The sequence below is a fragment of the Loxodonta africana genome, chromosome 1 (genome assembly GCF_030014295.1).
Source record: "Loxodonta africana isolate mLoxAfr1 chromosome 1, mLoxAfr1.hap2, whole genome shotgun sequence".
Lineage (NCBI taxonomy): Eukaryota > Metazoa > Chordata > Mammalia > Proboscidea > Elephantidae > Loxodonta > Loxodonta africana.
Window position 1 is genome coordinate 238490930 of NC_087342.1, and position 24403 is coordinate 238515332.

Below are 24403 nucleotides of genomic sequence, written 5' to 3' on the forward strand. Positions count from 1 at the left end.
TTCATAATGCTGCTTACATTTCTTTGGCTTTGTTGTATCAATGACAGACAGTTGGTAAAGTTCTACTGTTGCTCAGTAGATCAAAACCTCTATTTTAGGAATAAGGCAAGTGTACTTCTTTTCTTTCCCAGCCCTGTTGTTTAAGACTACACCTGTTTTATACCAGGAGAAAAGGCAACAGGCTGGACTAAAAACCTCCCAGGGCTCTAAGCTGTGAAATCACGACCCCTGTAAAGACCCCTCACATGAGTAGAGTCTACCTCATAGGTGGCTGATGGTAAGCTCGATGGCAGCCACCAAAGCTGTGTGGTAGCGTCCCCACAGCATGGCTATCATCAATCTACTCAGTGATTATACATCACACATCCAATATATGCAAAGCACTGTGCTCAGGGTGGGAGGTAAAAACAAAAATCAGTAAGATAGGTCCCTGATACCCAGGGGCTTAGAACCAGTGAGAAAAAAGGCACACTCAGAATTCCAACTCAAAACTAATTTCAATCTAGGCAATAAAATCAAAGGGCCAATTTTGAAGGATTAGGAAATTGTAATTTTACAAACCTGACTTTAGATTAAAAGGATCTTCTTTTTCAACTTCAACCAATACAGCTTTGCTTAGCTTCAGCCCACTTTTTCATCCTGTACCTCAGCTCCTCCACCTGTAAAATGGGGTTAATAATAAGTTCCACAAGGTTTATTTTTATACCTCATTTCTTGAATAACATTTAAATATGATTTTTTAAATATGTCAGTACTCAGCAGTGTACTGAGAATAGAAACGGGTATCGTGTCTATTTTATATTTTTATATGGGGGACTAAAATTAACATGTGGTTAGAATACTACCTTGGTGTCTTGAACAATGACAATTAGTGGAAGAATCCATCAGCCGGAGGAATTTCATGGCCTAAAATATTCTTTCTGGTTACGAGGGTCTTCATGATTTATAAATCATAGGTAGTCTATGGATTTCAGGTTGCTTTCAAACATTTGTCCATAAGCTAAAGTTGGCTGACAGTCACTATGAATTGTAGTTTGGATATTAACACACCACTCACAAATATGACAAATGGGAATTTTTAACCAAAGTCAGAGAAATAATAATTAAGATTGAGTTAGGGCATTCCGTGTCGTGCATACTGCTGTAGCCACCTGACGTGGCTATATATATATATAATCACTGCATGAAGCCCATGTTTATTTTCTAATAATACTGCGTTTTCTCTTTAGCACTGCGAACAAGTCCTTCCTTTGGACAACAACAATCTAACTGCCAGCTCTGCAAATGAACTCTTTAAGAGCCATGCCGTCCTTGGGACTAGCATCATCGGAAATAAAGGTCTTACTGTTAGAGTTCAGCTGACAGTGTGGCCGCTGATCCCCACGGCATGAGGGGAGCCTGCGAGACGGTCCTGAGCTGCATTGACTCTAACACTTCCCACAATAAAAACTCGAGTCTCTAAAGCAGCACTGGGAACTTAAAGGCATAAAGGAACAGAGTGCTAGTACATGAAGATACCATTTATACACAGATGCTCTTCTGCAAGTCGCCACACTTTAATTTTGAGAAAGAAGACTAGAGATCTATTGAAGAATTCATCCCGCCGTGGCTCTGGTTCAGCACCTCCGGCCGCTCTGCTGAAAAGCTTCCTTATCTAGCTGTCCTGCACTAGCGCAGTAGAAAAGAAAACCGCAGACGAAACCCAGCAGCGAGGATAGAATTCTCTCCTTCCCTACAAAACCAGAAATCCAGTTAGTGGAAAGAACCATTATCTCCGCACTGTAAAAGAAAAAGTAATGACAAAAAGAAAGAGGCTTTGTCCAATACAGCTATTTCCATTGCTTAGTTTTGGTATTTCAGAGATGAACGTTTTTTGTTGCAGTCCATCACAGATAATGCAAAAAACCAGCTTTACCTGAATGATCGCTGCATAGGGAAATAGTCCATTGGAGTGTGCTCTGCAGCCCAATTATTATTTTTAATGGGGGGGGAGTGAGGGACCAATAAAGAGAAAACACCTAATGAAATAAAGACTCCTATACTCCACGAACTCGCTATTGAAATTGATTTTAGGTTTGTACATCCACTGGGACCCTCGCCGGATTTAACACTGTGCCAGCATAGCGCTTCTCTCGCCAAAAGGGGTCCCTCAAACGAGCCTCCCCACCCCCGCACCCGGCTGTTATTTATGTAAACTTCGTCGTCCAGGCTCCCCGCGGACCGTGTGTAAAGACGAAGATACACAGAGGGACGTGGACGCGCCAGGGGCAGGCTGCAGGAGCGACACGGGGCGAGCGCGGGGGCCCGGCTGCACCGGGAGCCGCGGGACGGAGGGCTTCGCCGCACTGCCAACACCGAGCTTCCACCGGGGCTCCCCAGCGGAGCGGCGCGGCGCGGCGCGGCCGGCAGCTCCCAGGACAAGGGCTGTCCGTGGGTGCCGGACAAACCAGTAGCCCGGGGACATGGCGGGACGCGGGGCACCCGGAGGCCGGGAGGACGCGCCTGCGCTCCGCCCGCACCTGGCGCAGGTCCTGTCGCGGCGCGGCGGCCGCCAGACCCCAAGCGGCGGACGCGAGGCTGCGGCGGTCGGAAGCCCCCGCCCCGACGCCGGCGCGAGGTGAGGTGGGCGGGGCCGCGCGCGGCAGCACCTAGTGGACGCGGCCCGGAGGTGCGCGCGCCGTCGGGAGGTGCCGGGAGGCGCCGGGGCGCGCACGGCGGCGGCGGGCGCGCGCACGGCGGCGGCGCGCGCGGGCGTGAGGGACGCTCGGGAGCGGCGCACCGGGCGGGAGGGCGGGGGGCGGAGCGGGAGGCGGCGGCGCTCAAGGACGCGGTGTAGAGCGGTCCGCGCGCCGGGCCTGGGAGTCTCCTCAGTCTCGCCCGCCGCCGGCCTCGTCCCGCGCCGGGCGGCCGCGAGCATGTCCGCGGGCGGCCGCGACGAGGAGCGGCGGAAGCTGGCCGACATCATCCACCACTGGAACGCCAACCGGCTGGACCTGTTCGAGATCAGCCAGCCCACCGAGGTGCGCCGCGGCCGGGGACGCGCGGGGACGTGCGCGGGGAGCCGGGGCGGGGGGCGCGCGGGGACGTGTGTGAGGGGACGGGGGTCGGGGGATGTGGGGGCGCGCGGGGACGAATGTGAGGGGACGGGGGTCGGGGGATGTGGGGGCGGGGACGTGTGTGAGGGGACGAGGGTCGGGGGATGTGGGGGCGCGCGGGGACGTGTGTGAGGGGACGGGGGTCGGGGGATGTGGGGGCGCGCGGGGACTAGTGTGAGGGGACGAGGGTCGGGGGATGTGGGGGCGCGCGGGGACGTGTGTGAGGGGACGGGGGGTCGGGGGATGTGGGGGCGGGGACGTGTGTGAGGGGACGGGGGTCGGGGGATGTGGGGGCGCGCGGGGACGAGTGTGAGGGGACGGGGGTCGGGGGATGTGGGGGCGCGCGGGGACGTGTGTGAGGGGACGGGGTCGGGGGATGTGGGGGCGCGCGGGGACGTGTGTGAGGGGACGAGGGTCGGGGCCGTGGGGGGAGGGCGGGGACGTGCGTGAGGGGATTCGGGGGTCGGGTGATGTGGGGGCGGGGCGCGGGTGGGGCCGCCCCTCCCCCTCCGCCGGCCGCGCCCCCGCCCCCCGCCTTGCCGCCCCTCGGCCGCCCGGCTCCCGCCCGGTGCCCCCTTGTTCCTCGGACCTGTCGGGCGCCGCCCCTCCCCCACAAGGACCTGCTGGGTTCCCCCGGCCCCCCGACCCCTCCCGGACCCGCTCGGTCTCCCTGAGCCTCCCACTCCTCCAACCTGCCGGGTCTCCCCGCGCCCCGCCGAGTCTGCCGGGCTTCCCTGTCTCCTCACACCCCGCAGATCTGCCGGGCCTCCTCCTCACCCCCAACCCTGGACCTGCCGGGTTTCCCCCTCAGTCTTCCAGACCTGCCGGGTCTCCCCCTCACCCCTGCAGACCTGCGGCGTCTCCCCCTCACCCCCCCAGACCTGCCTCCCTTCATCCCCCCCACGACCTGCTGGGTCTCCGCCTCTTCTCCACCATCTGCCTGGTCTCCTCACCCCCCACCTGCTGTCTCCCCTTCTCCCATCTCCTGGGTCTCTCCGTCACCCCCCCCCCAGCGTCGCCGGCGTCCCCTGACGCGCTCGGGGTCCCCCCGCGGGCTCAGGTGCGGCCGGGGTCGTTGGGATGCCGCGCCGGCGGCCGGTGAGCTTGGCGTCGGCTCCCGCCGGCGCCCTCCGTCCCGCCCTCCGCCCGCCGGTCTCCCGGGCCGGGCCGGGCAGGTCCCGCGGCGGCTCGGGGACGGGCGCGAGGGGCGGCCGAGCCTTTGTGGGGAAGGGTTAGCGGCTGCGGCTGCGGCTGCGGCTGCGTCGTTTAAGGCGGTAGGTTGACGCTGTCCCCGGGCTTCGCTTCCCGTGTCCTGCGCCGGGAGTCCAGCGGGCTGCGAAATTGTCATCACCCTCCAGCGTGTTTGTTCCTAAGGGTGCCTTCGACTGTGGTAAAATATATCTTTGTCGCTCTCAGAGAGCATGTGACTGGCTGGCTGTTGTGCTTCATTAGGTTTGAAAACGTGAAGGTTGCCAACTCGGCGCGTAAAGTAAATATCAGAAGTTGTTCTCCTTGTGCGGGTTTACTGATAACACGAGCCCGGAATTGAACTCGAATGAAAAAAAAAATGTTTCCGTCTCTGCTGCTGAATGGCCCAGGTTGCAGGGAAAGCCACCGTTCCCTCCTCCCCTCCCCCTCCCCCTCCCCGTTCTCCCTCCCCTCCCCCCTCCCTCCCCTCCCCTCACTTCCCCTCCCCCTCCCCCTGCCGTCCTCTCCCCTCCTCCAATCGTCTCTGGGCTGGTCAAAGTGTGTAGGTCGTGATAGCAGGAGGGTGGAGGAGGCCTGTAGGTGGCCAGTTCCTGGTGGCCCTGACAGCACAGCCTTTGCCTGAGGTGGTGGCCAATCCTGTGCCTGCTCCCTGAGAAAAGAAGGAAATGAACACTTCTCCTGGCCTACTACAATGGTGGTTGTTTATAACAAAGCTACTGGAAGAGCTCTAAACGATTAAAAAAAAAAAAAAATCGTTTGAGCCCTTATCTATTAGAATAGGAGCGATTATATGGGCAGAAGAGCGGTGAAAAGGAAGAAGGACCTTGTAAAGCTTTTGTCATCTTAAACACCTAGAAAGTGTTTAATTTTTGAGTCTTAGTCATTACAGAAACTTTTAACAACGTGAAGTACAACTTACATGGGGTTTATGCCCTTTCAAGAAATTAGTTCAGTAGCATCTGTTTTTGAATTGTGGTAATAGGTAAAGTTAATATTATCTGTTAAAATATCAGCTCTTAGGTGAGAAAGATTTGTCACCGGGCACTAAAATTTGTTTGGCAAATGTAAACATTCTGATGAAATCCTTTTTCTTTTCATTAAATCTTAGTTCATGTTTTTGGCAAATTTGACTTTGACTTTCTTGACTACTTGATTTTGCTTGTGGTGGAAAGGATTCCGTTTCTTCTGTCTTCATCTCTCGCTGTGACCACACTTTATATGGGAGGAGCCATTCCTTTTAATTCTTAGTTCAATGCTAATATAAATTATTAGGTTCAGGTTGCCAATTTCAACACTGATGTTACGTCAAGTTACTCCTGATTTATCGCTCATCTTCTCTAATGGTTTTATGTGTTAGCTTCTAGTAAGCAAATTCATACTATGTAGTTCATTAATACTAAGCGTTCATTCATAGACTTAGCACATCTTTTGAAGGGTGACATGCAATAATGTAGCTTTCAGGATTATGTTTTCTTTCAGAATAATGAGTTCATTTTTCTCTTTTATCTAAAAAAATTAAGATTTAAAATATTATGTTATTATACAGGTGTTTGGCTTTTCTTTTTGAGTGGATCTATTTATAATTTTTTGAGCGATTTCTCAGGTTCAGTTGAGAAGAGGAATCTTTAGTAATAGAGGATTCACCTAGCTCCTGGGATTTTAAATTATGAGTTGGCATTCCAAAAATTACCACATCAGAGACACATTGTACTTAATTGATTCAATTAAATTCTATTTTTAAGCACTCATTTGAACATTTTTCTCTTTTAGTAGAGATATGAGTACTGATTAAAATAAAACTGGCCTGTCCTTTGGAGAACTTTTTTCATAGTTCTCTAGGTGAAAAGTTGTTGAATACATGTATTCAACCAAAGCAAGAGTTGAAGGACTTTTTTTGGAAAATGATTATGTATTTCATTTACTAGTCTTTCCTCCCCACTTACCCTGAACATTTCTACTTGTAGAAATGACTCTCCAGAATTAGAAAGCCTTTTATAATGAAACAAATCTTTAAAAGAACGTTTGTATAGTGTTAAATTTATCTGGCCTTAGATGTTAGGCTTTACATCAAACATAATGTGTCTTTTATTATGATGTGTGTAAACTACATCATATTAATAATCCTCTATACCAAAATCTCAAGGCCAAATAATTTGCTTTATCTAGGATAAGTGTCTGAAACTTTTTAACCATCTAATGATGGTTTTTACTCTCTTTGGCCTTCAAAAATCAAATGTCTTCTTTCTTATAAGAGTGTAAACATTTATCCTAACTCTTACTGGATGCTCAATAAATGTTGGATAAATTCACTGCAAAAGTTGATTTGTAGGAATAAGATTTAAGTCTTACATTTTTCTTGGGTAATCTTTTTGTGTGGGTGTATGAGAGTATAGTGGTGGATTTTTTTTTGTTTGTACGTTGATCAGTATCTGTTAATCAAATTTTATAACTCATTTAAACAGCAACAACAACATTAATCATTTATGATTGGTGGTTTTGGGGAGCTTTGATAACCACCGATAGCTCTGTGGCTTCTATGTTTAGGAAGATAATAGACTTGGCCCTTAAATTACATTCACTTTTTAAGAAACTTGTTATGTTGCTGTTAGGTGCCATTGAGTTGGTTCCAACTCACAGCCATCCTGTGTACAACAGAACGAAATAGTGCGTGGTCCTGGACCATCCTCACAATCGATGTTATGTTTGAGTCCATTTTTGCAGCCATTCTGTCAATCCATCTTGTTGAGTGTCTTCCTCTCTATCTTGTTGAGGGCCTTCCTCTTTTTCACTGGCCCTCTACTTTACCAAGCATAATGTCCTTCTCCAGGGACTGGTCCCTCCTGATAATGTGTCCAAAGTACATGAGGATAGCGCAGGACAGGGCAGTGTTTCGCTCTGTTGTGCATGGGACACTATGAGTTGGAAACGATTCCATGGCACTTAACAACAACAAACATTAAAGTCTTGCCATCCTCGGTTCTGAGGAACATTCTGGCTGTACTTCTTCCAAGACGGATTTGTTCGTTCTTCTAGCAGTCCGTGATACATTCAATATTCTCTGCCAACACCATAGTTCAAATTTTTCTTTGATCTTCCTTATCCATTGTCCAGCTTTTGCATGCATGTGAGGCTACTGAAAATACCATGGGTGGGGTCAGGTGTACTTTAGTCCTTGAGGTGACAGTTTTGCTTTTTAACATTTTAAAGAGGTCTTCTGCAGCAGTTTTGCCCAGTGCCCAATACGGCTGCTTCCACAGGCGTTGATTGTGGGTCCAAGTAAAATGCAATCCTTGACAACTTCAGTCTTTTCTCTGTTTATGGTGATATTACTTCTTTATGTTAAGGTTTAATCCATACTGAAGGCTGTAGTCTTTGATCTTCATCCGTAGGTGCTTCAAGTCTTCTTCACTGTCTGCAAGGGAGGTTGTATCACCTGCGTATTGCAGTTAATGAATCTTCCTCCAATCCTGATGCCGAGTTCTTCGTATAGTCTAGCTTCTCAGATTTATTTGTTCAGTATACAGATTGAACAAGTATGATGAAAGGACACAACCCTGATGCACATCTTTCCTCATTTTAAATCATGCAGTGTCCCCTTGTACTGCCTTTTGATCTGTGTACAGGTTATATGTTCTACACAAGCACAACTAAGTGTTCTGGAATTCCATTCTTCACAATGTTATCCATAATTTGTTACGATCCACACGATCTTGGAAGAAGTACAACCAGAATGTTCTTTAGAAGCAAGGATGGCGACACTGCATCTTACATACTTTGGACATGTTAGCAGGAGGGATCAGCCTCTGGAGAAGGACATCATGCTTGGCAAAGTACAGGGTCAGCGGAAAAGAGGAAGACCCTCGATGAGGTGGATTGACACAGTGGCTGTAACAGTGGACTCAAGCATGACCACGATTGTAAGGATGGGGACAGACTGGGCAGTGTTTCGCTCTGTTGTGCATAGGGTCGCTATGAGTTGGAACCGACTCGACGGCACCTAACAACAACAACGACGCAATCGAATGCCTTTGCATAGTCAATAAAACATCTTTCTGGTATTCTCTTCTTTCAGCCAAGATCCATCTGACATCAGCAACGATATCCCTGGTTCCACATCTTCTTCTGAATCTGGCTTGATTTTCTGGCAGTTCCCTGTTGATACACTGGTACAATCGTTTTTGAATTACCTGCAGCATAATTTTACTTGGATGTGATATTAATGATGTTGTTTGATAATGCCTTCATTCTCTTGGATCAGATTTTTTGGAATAGGCACACACATGGATCTCTTCCAGTCAAGTTGGCCAGGTACTTGTCTTCCAAATTTCTTGGCATAGATGAGTGAGCACTTCCAGCATTGCGTCCATTTGCTGAAACATCTCAATTGGTATTCCGTCAGTTCCTGCAGGCTTGTTTTTCACCAGTGCCTTCAGTGCAGCCTGGACTTCTTCCTCGGTACCACTGGTTCTTGATCATGTACTACCTTCTGAAATGGTTGAACGTGGACCAATTCTTTTTGGTACAGTGACTCTGTATTCCTTTCATCTTTTGATGCGTCCTACGTCGTTCAGTATTTTGCCCTAGAAGCCATCACTATCACAACTTGAGGCTTGAATTTTTTTCTTCGGTTCTTTCAGCTTGAAAAATGCTGAGCTTGTTCTTCACTTTTGGTTTTCCAACTCCAGGTCTTAGCACATTTTATTATATTACTTTGTTTTTGTAAGCCATCCTTTGAAATCATCTGTTCATTTCTTTTGCTTCATCACTTCTTTCTTTCACTTTAGTTATTCTGTGTTGTAGAGCAAATTTCGAAGCCTCTTCTGACATCCATTTTGGTCTTCTTTCTTTCCTGTCTTTTTAATGACCTCTTGCTTTCTTTGTGTATGATGTCCTGGATGTCATGCCACACCTCCTGGTGTTTGGTCATTAGTGTTCAGTGCATCAAATCTATTCTTGATCCAAAAACCCCCAGCTGTCGAGTCAATTCCGACTCATAGCGACCCTACAGGACGGATTCCGCCCCACAGAGTTTCCAAGGCGTGCCTGGTGGATTCGAACTGCTAATCTCTTGGTTAGCAGCTGTAGTACTCAACCACTATGCCACCAGGGTTTCCCTATTCTTGATATGATCTCTAAATTCAGGTGGGTTATATTCAAGGGTGTACTTCGAGTCTTGTGAATTGTTTCAGTTTTGTTCAAGTTCAGTTTGAACTTGCATATGAGCAATTGATGGTCTGTTCCACGGTCAGCCCCTGGCCTTTTTCTGACTGATGTTATTAATATTGGGCCTTTCTATTGTCTCTTTCCACAGATGTAGTTGGTTTGATTTCTATGTATTCCATCTGGTGAAGTCCACATATATACTCACCATTTATGTTGTTGAAAAAGGTATTTGCAATGAAGAAATTGTTGGTGTTACAAAATTCTATCATGTGATATCCTGCATCCTTTCTACCACCAAGGCCATATTTTCCAACTTTTGATCCTTCTTTGTTTCCAACTTTTGCATTCCACTCACCAGTAGTTGCCAATGCATCTTGATTGCATGTTTAATCGATTTCAGATTGCAGAAGTTGGTAAAAATCTCCAATTTCTTCATCTTGGGCATTAATAGCTAGTGGGTAAATTTGAACAATAGTTGTATTAACTGCTCTTTCTTGTAGACATGTGAATATTATTCTATCATGACAATGTTGTAGTTCAGGATAGATCCTGAAATGTTCTTTTTGACGATGAATGTGATACCATTCCTCTTCAATTTGTTATTCTTGGTGTAGCATAGAAGAGCATATTATCTGATGCCAGATGGCCAGTACCAGTCCATTTCAGCTCATTAGTTCCTAGGATGTTGATCTTCAAGCGCTCCATTTCATTTTTGACAACTTCCCATTTTCCTTGTTTCACACTTCATACATTCCATGTTCCGATTGTTAATGGATGTTTGCAGCTGTTTCTTATTTTGAGTCCTGCCATATTAGCAGGTGAAGATCCCGAAAGCTTGACTCCATCAATGTCATTAAGGCCGACTCTACTTTGAGGAGGCAGCTCTTGCCCAGCTGTGTTTTGAGTGCCTTCCCACCTGAGAGGATCATCTTCCTGCACTGTATCAGACAGTTAAAATTAGAATGTGTAAAAATCAACCTGGTTATCTTAGTCATCTGGTGCTACTATAACAGAAATACCACAAGTGGATGGTTTTAACAAAGAGAAGTTTCTTATCTCACAGTAAAGTAGGCTAACAGTCCAAATTCAGGGTGTCGGCTCCAGGGGAAGGTTTTCTCTCTCTCGGCCTTCTCATTAATCTTTCCCTGGACAAGAAGCTTCTCAGTGCAGGGACCCAGGTAAGGACATGCTCTGCTCCTGGTGCTGCTTTCTTGGTGGTATGAGGTCCCCAACTCTCTGCTTGCTTCCCTTTCCTTTTATCTCTTAAGAGATAAAAGGTGGTGCAGGCCACACCCCAGGGAAACTCCCTTTACAATGGATCAGGGAGGTGACCTGGGTAAGGGTGGTGTTACAATCCTACCCTAATCCTCTCGACATAAAATTACGATCACAGAATGGAGGACAACCACACAATACTGGGAATCATGGCCTAACCAAGTTGATACATACATTTTTGGGGGGACATAATTCAGTCCAAGATAGTGGTTAAGTTTACTTTTTCCTTCATATTAGTTTTCTGTGTAAAAGGAGGGCATCTCAGTTATCTAGTGCTGTTCTAACAGAAACACTTCAATAAAATGGTTGACTTTAACAGAAATTTATTTATTCACAGTTTAGGAGGATAGAAGTCTGAATTCATGGTGCTGGCTCTAGGGGAAGGCTTTCTTCCTCTTTTGGCTCTGAGGAAGGTCTTTGTCTCTTTAGTTTGTAGATCTCCATGTGGCTTGGCATCAGTCTTCCCCCATCTCTGTTCTGCTTGTTTATTTAATCTCTTATATCTCAAAAGAGATTAACTCAAGATATACCCTAAACAAATCCTACCTCATTAACATAACAAAGACAACACTTTCTCGAATGGGTTTATAACCACAGGCCTAGAGGTTAGGATTGGCAACACATTTTTTAGGGACATATTTCAGTCCATAAATGAGGGCTTCCAAAAAAAAAGCAAGTTGTAGTTTATCATATTTTCCCACCCCTTCCTAACTCACCCCTTCCTAACTTTACTTGGATCTTAGATTCTTTTGGAATTGGTAAAATGAGAATTTATGATCTAAACTTTGCTATTTCATCATCAGCAGATTGATGTTAAACAAATTAATGTCTTGATTACTATGGAAAACTAAAGCTCATAAACTCTTCTTAAAGGTTTTTATTCCTGTTCTTTTTCATTTGTAATGTTGAGATTATTTCTCTTGTCGATTCTTGATTATCATGTCAGAGTTCTCATTGCTCATATTTACTTCTCCTTACCTCTTCACTCTTGTCTATGCCAAGAAATTTGTAAGATAGCTACCTGGCCTACTGACTGGAAGATATCCGTATTTATGCCTTTTCCCAAGAAAGGCGATCCAATCGAATGTGGAAGTTATTGAACAATATCGTTAATATCACTTGCAAGTAAAATTTTGCTGAAGATCTTTCAAAAGCCACTGCAGCAGTATATCGACAGGGAACTGCCAGAAATTGAAGCCAGATTAAGAAGAGGATGTGGAACCAGGGATATCATGCTTGGTGAAGTAGGGGGTCAGCGAAAAAGAGGAAGACCCTCAAGGAGATGGGTTGACACAGTGGCTAGGACAATGGGCTCAAGCATAACAATGATGGTGAGGATGGAGCAGGACCAGGCAGTGTTTTGTTCTGTTCTGGTCGCTATGAGTTGGAACTGACTTGATGGCACCTAACAACAACAATAACACCTCTTCAGAAGAGGGCTTCTCTGGTTACCCAAAGGTTTTCCTGATTTTTTGGGTATTCCTTTCTTTAATTTATTACAGTCTGTCATTCTAATCATTGGTTTGCCTTGAAGGCAAGATCTTTGAATTTTTTTTTTTAATTATTCCTATGTTTGTTACATGGTAGGTGTTTAATAAGTATTTTTGTGGAAAGAATGTTGAATGTGGCTTCTTTTATGGCACTTACAGGACTGTATACCTTTTTTCTTGACAAAGTATGAGACTTATGCCTTCTTAAAAATTGGTGAAAATTGTGTTAGGCTAGTAAAGATCTATGTTGTCATGCCTTAGTCTTAGTTTTGTATGATAGTTACACCTAAATTTAAAAACTGTGCTAGGTAGCTGACAATTTAGCCTTATGAGATATTTCTGAAAGTCCTTTTTTTTTTATTATTTATTGAGTTCATTGCAATCTTTTAAAAATGATGGTAAAAAATCACCCAGCATTTTATGGACACCCACATATGCTTTGTTATAGGTGAATGTCTTGTATTTTAAGACTCTGATTAATCTTTGAGAAGTAATATGATTCATATTACACAGAGGTGTGTCCAAAAATAACTTATGGTTTTCAGCAGAGGTGGACTAGGAAGTCTTCAGGTGAGGTGATAATAATTGTGTAACTTCTATAGCTAAATCTATATCCCAGACTAATGCTTAGTTTGTAACATGCTTTATCATACAATTTAACTATATTTGAAACTTTTGAAAATAGCAGTTGTTTTTGAACATTTGTGCTGCTGAAGGTCCCTTCATCTGGTGATTGACGTCGTGCCAGCTAGGCAGTTGCCAACCAAACACCAGACCCATTGCCATTGAGTTGATTCTGACTCAGCGACTATGTGTTTGTTTTTAGTATTTATAAGTGTCTTTGTTCCTTGTTTTTGATAAGTTCAACTTCAGCAGTGGTTATAAATTTTAAAAATATGTATTTTCTGTGATAACTGGTTAAGTTTTATGTTTGTGTGGGTGTGTGCTTGTGAGTCTGAGGTATAGGTCTCATCTAACATTTAGTTAGCTTAACTTAAAACTGCATCTAGACTAGTTTCAATTTGCTGTCCTCCTGCCAGTGAAAAATAATTTTATGCAATTTATAGACTTAATGGAATATTATCTAATTTGAGTTTATTAAAGAACTAAGAACAGAGTTAAGGAAAATACAACTATAGGTTTTTATGGAGCTATCAAATTTTGATTGGTTAAATTAATAGTAGTAGAATAGTTCTTTCATATTCTTGCAAAGATATGGGTCACTGAAGGTCAGGATATGGTACCAAATTGATGGGAGGATTAAGAAAAAAAGATTTAGGGTCATTAAGGATGTAATTGCACAATTGTAGTGTGCGAAGCATAGATGTTGCTCATTGTTTTTACAGTGTGGGTTAATTTGTTTATAGACAGCTTATCAGACTTGAACTTTGGTGTAATGTCAAAATGTTAGTAGATAGTATAGAAATTATTTTCTTCTTTATAAATAAAATGCATATAGGAAGAGCACTTATTCAACATAAAATGGACTCCTTAATTGAAAATTATTTTCCCGTTAGGTAGAGTCTGTTGATTTTTGTTGAAAAGTTTGCTGTTTGTATTAGTTTCATGGCTGATTGTACATAGGAAATTTTCATTCATCTTGAAGATGACCTGAATCTAGGGCGTCATGAATGCCTAGGACAAGGATCAAAAGCGTTTGTTTGACCTAAATTTATACTTGTAAATAAGATACTAAGCAGTGTGCCCAGTCCCGCGGCCCCTTTAATCGGTTCTGAGTGTGTCTCAGCCTGTTGGCTAGCATTGGACATGCTGGCTGGCAGTGCTGAAAAGTCACTGGTGGGCATCCAGTCAGTAGGGACACATGTATGTGTTGACAGCAGGTGAGCATATCGTTAAACTTGGGTCATCTTTATTTGTGAGCAGAAGGTTTTACTTCACAATTCTAGTGGTTTGGAGCTGGACTGAGGTAGGCTGAAAGCTGGCTGGGGGGATGCCTGTTTGTGCTTTCAAGTCACCTGAGGTTCTGTTCTGGGAACAATAAAAATATAAAGCTCCACTTGCCATTTTAGCATACGTGATTGACCAAAATCATGTTATAATTTAGAGAATTTAGTTTAGAAAATGAAGGTACTTAAAAGGTAAAATTAAGCATGTATTCAGGTGGTTCATCTATAAAGCAGGCAAGTATTTTCTCAGTACAAGTTGTTTCCAAAATTTAACGATAATTTGAAGTTTCATGCTGTGAGTTTACAAGAGTTCGTCATGAATGAAATTATTTAGAGGAACTGAAATTGGGTGGTTTACTACCACTGGAAAATAGCCAAAATTTCTGTACTTTTGCTTGAAATAAATTTAATATTAAAGAAAATTAAAATGTATGGATTACAAAAAAATAGGAAATTTAAGCTTTTATTGCATTGATTGCATTGCCATGTTTTCAGGTTGAACACAACACAACATGCCTTACTTTCTAAACGATAGCAAATGACAGTGGGCGCACTTAATGACACCGACAGCAGGTGTAAACTGTGGTTGTCTCCATTGACTCTCATGGTGTGAACAGGATGGATTGACTTGTTTCAGGTTTTTAAAATTTTTCTTTAGTTTCTGCAGTATGAGCTTGCTTAAGGTTGTTGTTGTTAGTTGCCATTCTGACTCAGGCAAAACCATGTGTCCAGTGTAGACCTGTTTCATAAAGTGGTCGTTGTTGTTGGTTGCCATTGAGTCAATTCTGACTCTTAGTGACCCTATATGGCAGAGTAGAGCTGCCCCATAGGGTTTTTTAGGCTGTAATCTTTATGGGAACAGATTGCCAGGTCTTTCTCCCGTGAAGCAGCTGGGTGGGTTCAAACCACCGTCTCAGTTAGCAGCCAAGCACTTAGCCACTGCTGCATTAGGGCTCCTTGCTGCATAGGGTACCTGTGCCCAGTTGACCTGAGCATATAGGACAACACCATTTTCATAGACTATTCAGATGTTTTCTTTGTGTCTTTAAAACCATCTTCCTTTTTGGTAGAGTGGGAGCAAAGCAAAAAAGGACCTGGCACTGTTGAGTCCAGCTCTGCCTCCATCTGTAGTAAAAACTGTGTGGCAGGTGGTTTCCAGATTAGGAAGTCATGACTTGCCTCTAAAACTCCATGTAAGAGTTTTTCTGATTTTCAGGGTAGAAGAAAGTTGACTCCCATAGTCAGACCCATAGGAGATTTCTTTTTTTTTTTTTGCTAATCTTTGTTAGTGGTTAAGAGTGATCCAGTTAACCTGTTTTATTCAGAATTATAACTCATAGTTCTCTTTTGTTTGATTGCACACATCCGTTAAAGGAAAATCGGGTGAATTCTGCTGTTTACAAATTTAAACTTCCTGTTCCTTCCAAGAATATGCCTTCTTTCTCTTTGCCCTTGTTTCTCATAGTGGTGCTTTCTATGATGACCCATTTATTATTCCTTCTATTTCCTTATTTTTATAGGAAAATGAGCAAAAATTCTATCTTAAGAGTATCTTTTTGTGCCACTGTCATCAACTTTTGGTGCTAAGACATTAGATTGCCAGTTTTTTCCTCCCTTGATTTGAACCTAGTTAGATAGCTTTAGTAGAGGAAATGAAATGGAACCGACAGTATGATCACTGTTGGTCACAGTATTTAGAAGATCATCTTATTCTTAAAATTTATACCTTCTTTTTAGAAATGTGCTTAATACAGAATCCATAGATCGGGAAGATGTCTTTCAAAAATATGTTATTTTTAGTGGATACCAGTACTATTATCTGAATAAATTCCTGGGAGTACTCCAGACTCCTAGCAGAGTGCTTATATGCTATTCCAGGATTTCAGATGCTCTCCTTAATGAGTTCTTAGATTACATTAGGATTAAATTTGTATGTTTTGCAGTAATGATTTTTTTGTTGTTGTTTGCAAAAACATGCTGTAATTATTTTTAAGAGACATTGGTAATAAAAATAGTAAGAACCAGTTACAAAAAGACTTCCAGTTTGAGCTTAAATACCTTGAGTTATTTCTGCTATTTGCTCTTAGACGCTTTTCTTGAATATTTTTCGCATTCTCTTGAGTTAAAATCCGTTTGTCTGTCTTGCACTTTGAATAATGGATCTTTTACTTTTGTGTGCTTTCGTGCCACCATGCATTAATCATTTGGAAATACTGGTTCATTGGGTTACACGATCTTCCAGATACTACAGATTTTCTTAAACAATATAAAAATATTGTTTTCCTCAATATCACTACCAGTCTCACTGGAAAAATTTGAAGTATTGGGAAGCTCTCAAGCTCACGGCGACAGATACAAGTTTTCAAAAACTCTGAATTTTTTGCTTCGTAGCTCAAATTTTATTTTTGGCAGCACGGTCAGTTGTTTTCCTTGAAGGGGCAGATTTGCTCCCCCATTCGTTTTTGAGAAAATGCCTACCACGTGTCCAAACCCGAATAACCATATCTTGTCTCTTGTTCTTTCGAGTGAAAATGGTGTTCTGTGAAGAAATGGCTAATTCAATTTACAGGTTAAACACTTGCACAGCACTTTTTCTTGAGACAACCAGTGAACTTTGCTGTGCAGAAGTGCTTTTTGTATACTTCCCGTTTCACCACAGAGAATATTGAACAAACATGTACTCAGGAGTCAAGGAGCAATAAAATCTTTTTTTTTTTCTTTTGCTTCATCAAAGACATTCTTAAGTGAAAGTAGGCTTTTCTTTTTAAGTGCATGGCAATGAAAAGTACCTTGATTATTAGTATAGTTTGGTGGTACTGCCTTGATTTTTGCTAAACCCAATGCACCCAATGCCTTGATTTTTGCTAAGGGACTGATAAAAACTGATAAATTTTACCCGTCATTCCTTCTGACAATCAGTGCAAATGCTAACAGAGTGAAATAGGCTAATAATGGCAAAATATTATGAGAATAGCTTTGACCTCATGGATGACCAGAAAGGGCCTTGAGGGAACCCCAGGGACTGGTGGAGCACAGCTTGTGACCTGCAGTCTAGTAATAGGTTTTAAGAAATTTGGATGGGACTGATTTAAAAAAAAAAAAAAAATTCTTAGGTAAATATTAAAATCTGTATTCAAGGTATTTTACAACTACGATTATATATAAACAAATATGTAACATTTAAAATGTGAATATAGGGCTAATTACAAGGGAAGAATAGATTTCAATGTATTAATTATTTTATTTTACTTATTACTGCTTATTTATGTATTTAAAAATACCTTATTTTAATTTTTAGTTATCAGTGTTAAGACGCAAGAATTTACATTTTTGTTAGTGAAGAATACTGGGCATAACCTAGCTTAAAATGGTGACTCTCAAGTGATGTTACTGTAATTCACTCAGGATATGGGCTAGGCCTCCCCAACTCCTAGATGCTTTTCCAGTTCAGAGAACAATGGAGTCTAATGTATTCCAAGTAATGTGGTAGGCTGTTGTATAAGGTGGGTGTTTTGTCTTCTGACACTTGCCCTTTCAGATTCCCCCTCCCAAACATAAACTCTGAATTATGCCAAAACATTGGCTATGTAAGGGTTTTTTTTTTTTTTCCTACTGTTCTTGGTTGTATTTTCCTCTAGCTTTAGTACGTTTCCTGAGAGAGAAAAACAGACACAAACACAGACATGTAATATTTATAATCTAAAACTTATTGCACTCCTGTGGAATTTTTATATTTCAAAATAATAAGTAAATATGATGTTACTTTTTAAAATGTAGGAGTAAATACAAAATATTAGGGTATTGAATTTAAATTAAAGATCCTTCAGTGACAAATTGATTTGCAACAAATATATCGTCTTATTAATTCATGGTTGGGTGTGAGTTTCTTTTGAATTTTCGGGTGACCATTTCCTTTTTATTGATAAAACTAAACTATTTTGGTGGTACACTATTCTTAACCACTTAGTGAAATTTTTTTTATTAGTAAATGCATTAATTTCTCAGGATGATAAGGAAGATACGGACGAGAAACCTTATTTTCTGAGTGTGTAATTTTGTGATTCCGTCGTAGATCAGCTCAGCATCTGCTTATTCAAAAGGAGGAGCCTGCTAGGAGTACCATGGACAGTGTTTTACTGCATACTGCATTGCAGTTAACGTTTAGGACCTTGAATATTTAAAAATGTGTTTTTAATTTAAGCTTGGCAAAGGTAGCTTTGTTGAGTTCATGGTACATTTATTGTGCTCTTTTGCCAAACTTGCTGATTTGAGTTAAAAAAATTTTTTTTAATTGCCCTCTTGAAATTGTTATTTTGGGAATATTAAGAACGGTAAAATTAAGACGGGTAAATCTGGAAGAGCACTTAAAAAAACAACTTATGATGTTCTTTTGTGGTTGATTTTAAGAGGAAATTTTTGAAAGTGTGGTTAAACATGATAGGAGTTAGTGTATTTGACTTTATTGTGTTCAGGGTATACGTTTAAAAAAATTTTTTTATTATAAAAAATAATACACTTATTTTTAGAACATCTGGAAGATACTGACAAGCAGAAGTAAAGGAAAAAAATTACAGTTCTGCCATTTGAAGGAATTCATTATTGCCTTCCAGGTTTTTTCTTACATGATTTCATTATTGGGGGAAAAATATTTGTGTATGTATTTTGTTGTATCTGTTTATTAATTGTTTGCATATTTATTTATTTATTTTTTGACTGACTCTTTTTATTAGTTCCTTAAGACTTCTATAATGAAGAACCACAAAGTGGGTGGCTTGTAAGAACAGAAGTCTATCTCATTTCAGGACGCTGATTCCTCCTAAAGGCTCTGCGGGAGAATCTGGTCCATGCGTCTTTGGCAATCTTTCGCTTTCTTTGACTGATTGTTCTGCCAACTAGTCTCTGCCGCCAGAGTTACATGGCCATCATCTCTCTGTGTATCTCTGTGCTGTGTGTCTCTGTGTCTCTTCTTTAAGGACACCACTGGTACTGAATTAGAACCGTCCTGCTCCAATATGTCCTCATGTTAGTTGATAACGTATTCCAAGACCCTGTTCCCAAACAAGGTCATATTCATAGTTTCTGGGGGTTAGAACTTCAACATATGTTCAATAACGCCCTTGAACAATCTTGTTTTTTGTCTTTTTGGCTCATCCAGCCAAACTGGTTTTGAATTTGTGGTCTCAATTTCCTGCTTCATTGATTTTTCTTTTATCCCCACTTTGCTTCATTTTTTATCCAGGCATATTTATCCAGAATTCCTCTAATCCATCTCTTAAGTTAATGTAAATACAAAGAAAATATCTAAAGAAATGTCAAGGGCCAGTTTGCCAGGATCTCAATTGTTTGCATTTTTAGCCAACGCTGAGTCATGTTTCCTAACCAGCCATGTCTATGAGGAACCCAGTTTATAAAGGCTGCCCAGGTTATGGAGTCCCTGGGTAGTGCCCGTGGTCAGTGCACTCAGCCTGTAACCAAAAGCTTGCAGTTTGAGTCCACCCAGAAGCACCGTGGAAGAAAGACCTAGCGATCTACTTCCAAAAAATCAACCACTGAAAATCCTACAGAGCACAGTTTTACTCTGACACGCATGGGATTGTCATGAGTTGGAATCCACTAGATGGCAACTGGTTACCTAGGTTATCCTGATGATAAATATACTGTTTAACATTTGTTGTTGTTAGCTGCTCTTGAGCCAGCACCGATTCATGGCAACCCCATGTACAACAGAACAAAATGTTGCCTGGACCTGTGCCATCTTCACAATTGTTGGTATGTGCAAGTCCCCTGTTGTGGCCACTGTGTATTTTGAGTGTCTGAGTATCTTCCAACCTAGGGGGCTCATCTTGAGCATGATATTGGACAGTAGTTTGTTGTGATCCATAGGGTTTTTATTGGCTTATTTTTGGAAGTAGATCACCAGGTCTTTTTTCCTGGTCTGTCTTAGTCTGGAAGCTGTCTTGAAACCTTTCCACCTGTGGTGACTCTGTTGGCATTTGAAATACTGTTGACGTAGCTTCCAGCATCCTGGCAACATGCAGGCCACCACAGTGTGATGAACTGACACGAGGGTGGTAGGCACATTTAGTGAATGTGTATTATATACCTGACCTTAGTGTAAATGCTTTGCATACAAATTATTTCTTTTAATTCTCATAGCAGTCCTATCAGGTGGCTCGTTTTGCTCTTTCCATTTGTGGATGAAGAAAGCAAGGCATAGGGAGGTTAAATAGTTTGTTTAGGGATGCACAACTCTTAAGCCGTGGAGCAATGATTTGAACCCAGGTAGTCTGACTCTAGAATCTACTCCTAACTACTGTGAGGAGTAAAATTTAAGATCACCACAGTGAAAGCGTAGTTTAGAAATTTTATAGGAAAATAATTTGTAAATATAGTAATTTAGAACTTAATTTTCAGGAAAAACCACAAGTATGGTGTAATACTTTTTCAGTTTTACTTAGAGCATATGTTGTTGTTAGGTACCGTCAGGTCGGTTCTGACTCATAGTGATTCTGTGTACAGCAGAACGAAACACTGCCTGGTTCTGCATCATCCACACAGTGGTGTTATGCTTGACCTCATTGTTGCAGCTACTGTGTCAATCCATCTCCTTGAGTGTCTTCCTCTTTTTCAGTGACCCTCTGCTTTGCCAAGCATGACAAGCATATATATGCGTGTATATTAGTATATTGGGGTCTTCTCTGAATCCTGAGAAATTGGTAGGAAATAGCTGGGCAAAGGAGGAAGAGTAAAGAACTTATTAAAACTACACAATCTGATTGAATCCGTGTGTGCACGTGAATTGCAGACACATTTTGTGACCTACAGATTGTATTGTTCCTAATTGTTGACTGCTTCCCTATAAACTCTTCCTTGTTTGTTTTGTTTCTTTTAGAATAAATATATATATATACGCACACATACATACGTATATGCGTGTGTGTGTGTGTGTATATTTGCCATCCTTGCCTTACTGAAATCACGTTTGACCCCGTGACGTGCTTTGGCTAGTGACATATGCCACTTCTGAGCAGAATCTTTCAAGTACCATTCTGTGGTTGCATCATTGCTGTTTCTCCTCTTCCATGAATTAGTGTTTCTCAGGCTGGGGCTAATTCTTTCAGCCTTGGTACTGGAGTGAAGAAGACCTAGAACAGGGTCCCAGCTACTCAAAAAAGCCATGTTAACATGAGGAAGAGATAAAATTTTGTTGTTGTAAGCCACTAAGATCTTGAGGTCATTTCTTTTTATAGCAGAACTTAGTAAGTGAAGTGTTGCATGTGTGTGTCAATGTCTGCACATGCAGGTGTGCATGCTAGTCCGTTTGGGGTTGAAGAACCAGTTGCCACCTATGAAATTGGTGATGTGAACCAAGACCAGTTTCTTAATGGCTTTGTTAGCCAAGTTAAAAAATTTTTAGATGAGCAGAACATGCATGAGATTTACATGTTAAGATGACTTTCCTGGCAGCAGTAGAAGGAAGGTAAGCATGGAGGCCAGGGGACTTTAGGATCATGTGTAGTTGTCTTTGTGATATACGGGGCTGAACTTAAGTAGCACAGTTCACATGGAAGGAGAGAATGAAAGTTAAGGGGGTAAAATTGAGACTTGGAGCATGATGAGGCTATTGCTTGAGAGAAAGGAAAGTTGTCCAGGGTAATCCCTAGTTTCTGACATGGCTGCCTAGGTAGTTGGTGGTACCATTATCCAGAATAGATTAGATTTGGGCGGGGAAATAAAAAGTTGTCTTTGAGACTTATTGAATTTGAGGTACTTGTGGATTTCCAGGTAGACATTTCCTGCATAGGTAGTTAAAAGGAATGGGAGCAGTGTGGTGGTGACTGTGGGTCTCTCTGGGACTTAAAGATGTCTACTTTGGATATGTTATCAGGAGGGAGCGGTCCCTGGAGGACATCATGCTTGGTAAAGTAAAGGACCAGCGAAAAAAAGGAAGAGTTTCAACGTGTTGAATTAACACAATGGCTTCAACAATGGACTCAGGCATAACAGTGATTGCGAGGATGGTGCAGGATCAAACAGTGTTTCATTTTGTTGTACATAGGGTTGCTGTGGGTCAGAACCAACTCGATGGCACCTAACAACAACAACAAAATGAGATAAAGATTAGGTGGTAACAAAGGCATAGAACCATATCCTCATTCCAAAGAAAGGTGATCAAATGAAATGTGGAATAATATCGTTAATGTCACATGCTAGCAAAATTTTACTGAAGATTATTCAAAAACTACTGTAACCGTATATTGCCAGGGAGCTGTGAGAAGTTCAAACAAGATTCAGAAGAGCATGTGGAATGAGTGATATCATTGCTGAGCTCGGATGGATCTTGGCTGAAAGCAGAAAATACTTGTGTTTTATCAACTAGGCAAAGGCATTCAGCCTGTATAGATCATTACAAAGAATGGAAATTCCAGAATACTTAATTGTGCTTATGTGGAGCCTGTACATGGATCAAGAGGCCGTCTTTGGAACAGCGCAAGGGGATAGTGCATGGTTCAGGACTGGAAAAGGTGTGTGGGTTGTAGCTTTTCACCATACTTATTCAACCTGTCTGCTGAACACATAATCTGAGAAGCTGGGCTGTATCAAGATTGGAGGAAGACTTATTAACAGCCTCTGATACACAGGTGACACAACCCTGCTAGCTGAAAATGAAGGCAGCTTGAAACACTGATTAAGGTAGAAGACTACAGTTTTCAGTATGGATTACGTCTGACATGAAGAAAATGAAAACCCTCTTAACTGTACCAATAATCAGCATCATGATATGGAGATAAAATTGAACTTATCAAGGGTTTTGTTTTACTTAGATCAATAATCGATGCCCATGGAAGCAACAGTCAAGAAATCAAATGACATATTGCATTGGGCAAACCTGCTCCAAAAGACCTCTTTAAAGTGTTAAAAAAGCAAAAATATCACTTCTAGGACTAAGGTGCACTTGACCCAAGCCATGGTATTTTAATTGTTTCATATGCATGTAAAAGCTGGACAATGAATAAGGAAGACCAAAGAAGAATTGATGCCTTTGATTTATGATTTTGGCGAAGAATATTGGACTGCCAGAAGAATGAACAAATCAGCCTTAGAAGAAATACAACCAGAATGCTCCTTAGAAGCAAGGATGGAGATACTTTGGCTCACTTAGTTTGGACACATCCGGAAAGACCAATCGCTATAAAAGGACATCATGGTTGGTAAAGTAGGGGGTCATCAAAATCGAGGAAAACCCTCAGTGAGTTGGACTGACACAATAGCCTCAACAATGGGCTCACTTATATCAAAGATCATGGAGATGGCACAGGACTGGGCAGCTTTTTGTTCTGTGATACATAAGGTTGCCATGAGTCAGAGCCCACTAGACGGCAGCTTACAACAACAGCAAAGGCATAGATGAAACTACTTAGAGTTGTGTAAAGAGTGTTAAGAGTCTGTAACAAAGTTTGAGAGCACCAAGAAATTGAGTGAGTGGAGGACGAGGGACTGGCACAGGCCCCTGGAATGGAGTGGCCATACAAGTTCAGTATGGAAAGGAAGTATTGTGTTATCAAAATCAACCAAAACCAAAACCAAACCCAGTGCCGTCGAGGCGATTCCGACTCATAGAGACCCTATAGGACAGAGTAGAACAGCCCCATAGAGTTTCCGAGGAGTACCTGGCAGATTCAAACTGCTGACCCTTTGGTTAGCAGCCATAGCACTTAACCACTACACCACCAGGGTTTCCTATCAAAATCAAGGAAGATTTAAAGAAAGAGTGTCAACTGCTGAACTTCATATTCCATGATCTTGCTTTAAGGTTTATTGCCCTTTTTGTTAGCATAGCTGTCTCCTTAAATGTCTCCATCTGTAACACCCTAAGAATCCCTACTCTTTACATCTCATATGATGTTTTTAATGCAGTGTTTCACTTTAAATTCACCTCCACTGCCTGTTTTCTTTTTTTCTACCATTGGAAACATCCTCATAGCCCCTAGCCATTTTATTACTTGAGGAGCTCTTTCAATTCTCACCAGTGCTCTTCTTCCATTGAAATCCCATTCTTCAGGACTTTGCTATAGTCTTTTATTCCTCCCTCTTCTTCTTTCTCTTCCTTCGTCTCTTCCTCCTTTCCTTTCACTCCTTCATCTTTGGACTTTTTGGACTCTTCTGTTAAGAGGCACTCAGGTTTTGTTTGTTTTGTTTTAGTTTTTAAGAAAATATCTTTGCTAAAGCCTGACAGCAGTCATGATATTTTGTCTCACTCATT

At 42.2% G+C, this 24403-nt stretch overlaps 1 protein-coding gene across 7 annotated transcripts in view; it reads left to right on the forward strand.

Annotated features, from left to right (window-relative positions):
- The first annotated feature begins 2884 nt into the window (after positions 1-2884).
- Positions 2885-24403, forward strand: part of AFDN (afadin, adherens junction formation factor) — a 175405-nt gene continuing 153886 nt past the window's right edge. For all 7 annotated transcript variants that reach the window (XM_064293260.1, XM_064293263.1, XM_064293274.1 and 4 more), the window contains exon 1: positions 2885-3020. In XM_064293260.1, the coding sequence (XP_064149330.1) occupies positions 2916-3020 (105 nt within the window). In that variant the 5' untranslated portion in view covers positions 2885-2915. The remainder of the gene's footprint in view (positions 3021-24403) is intronic.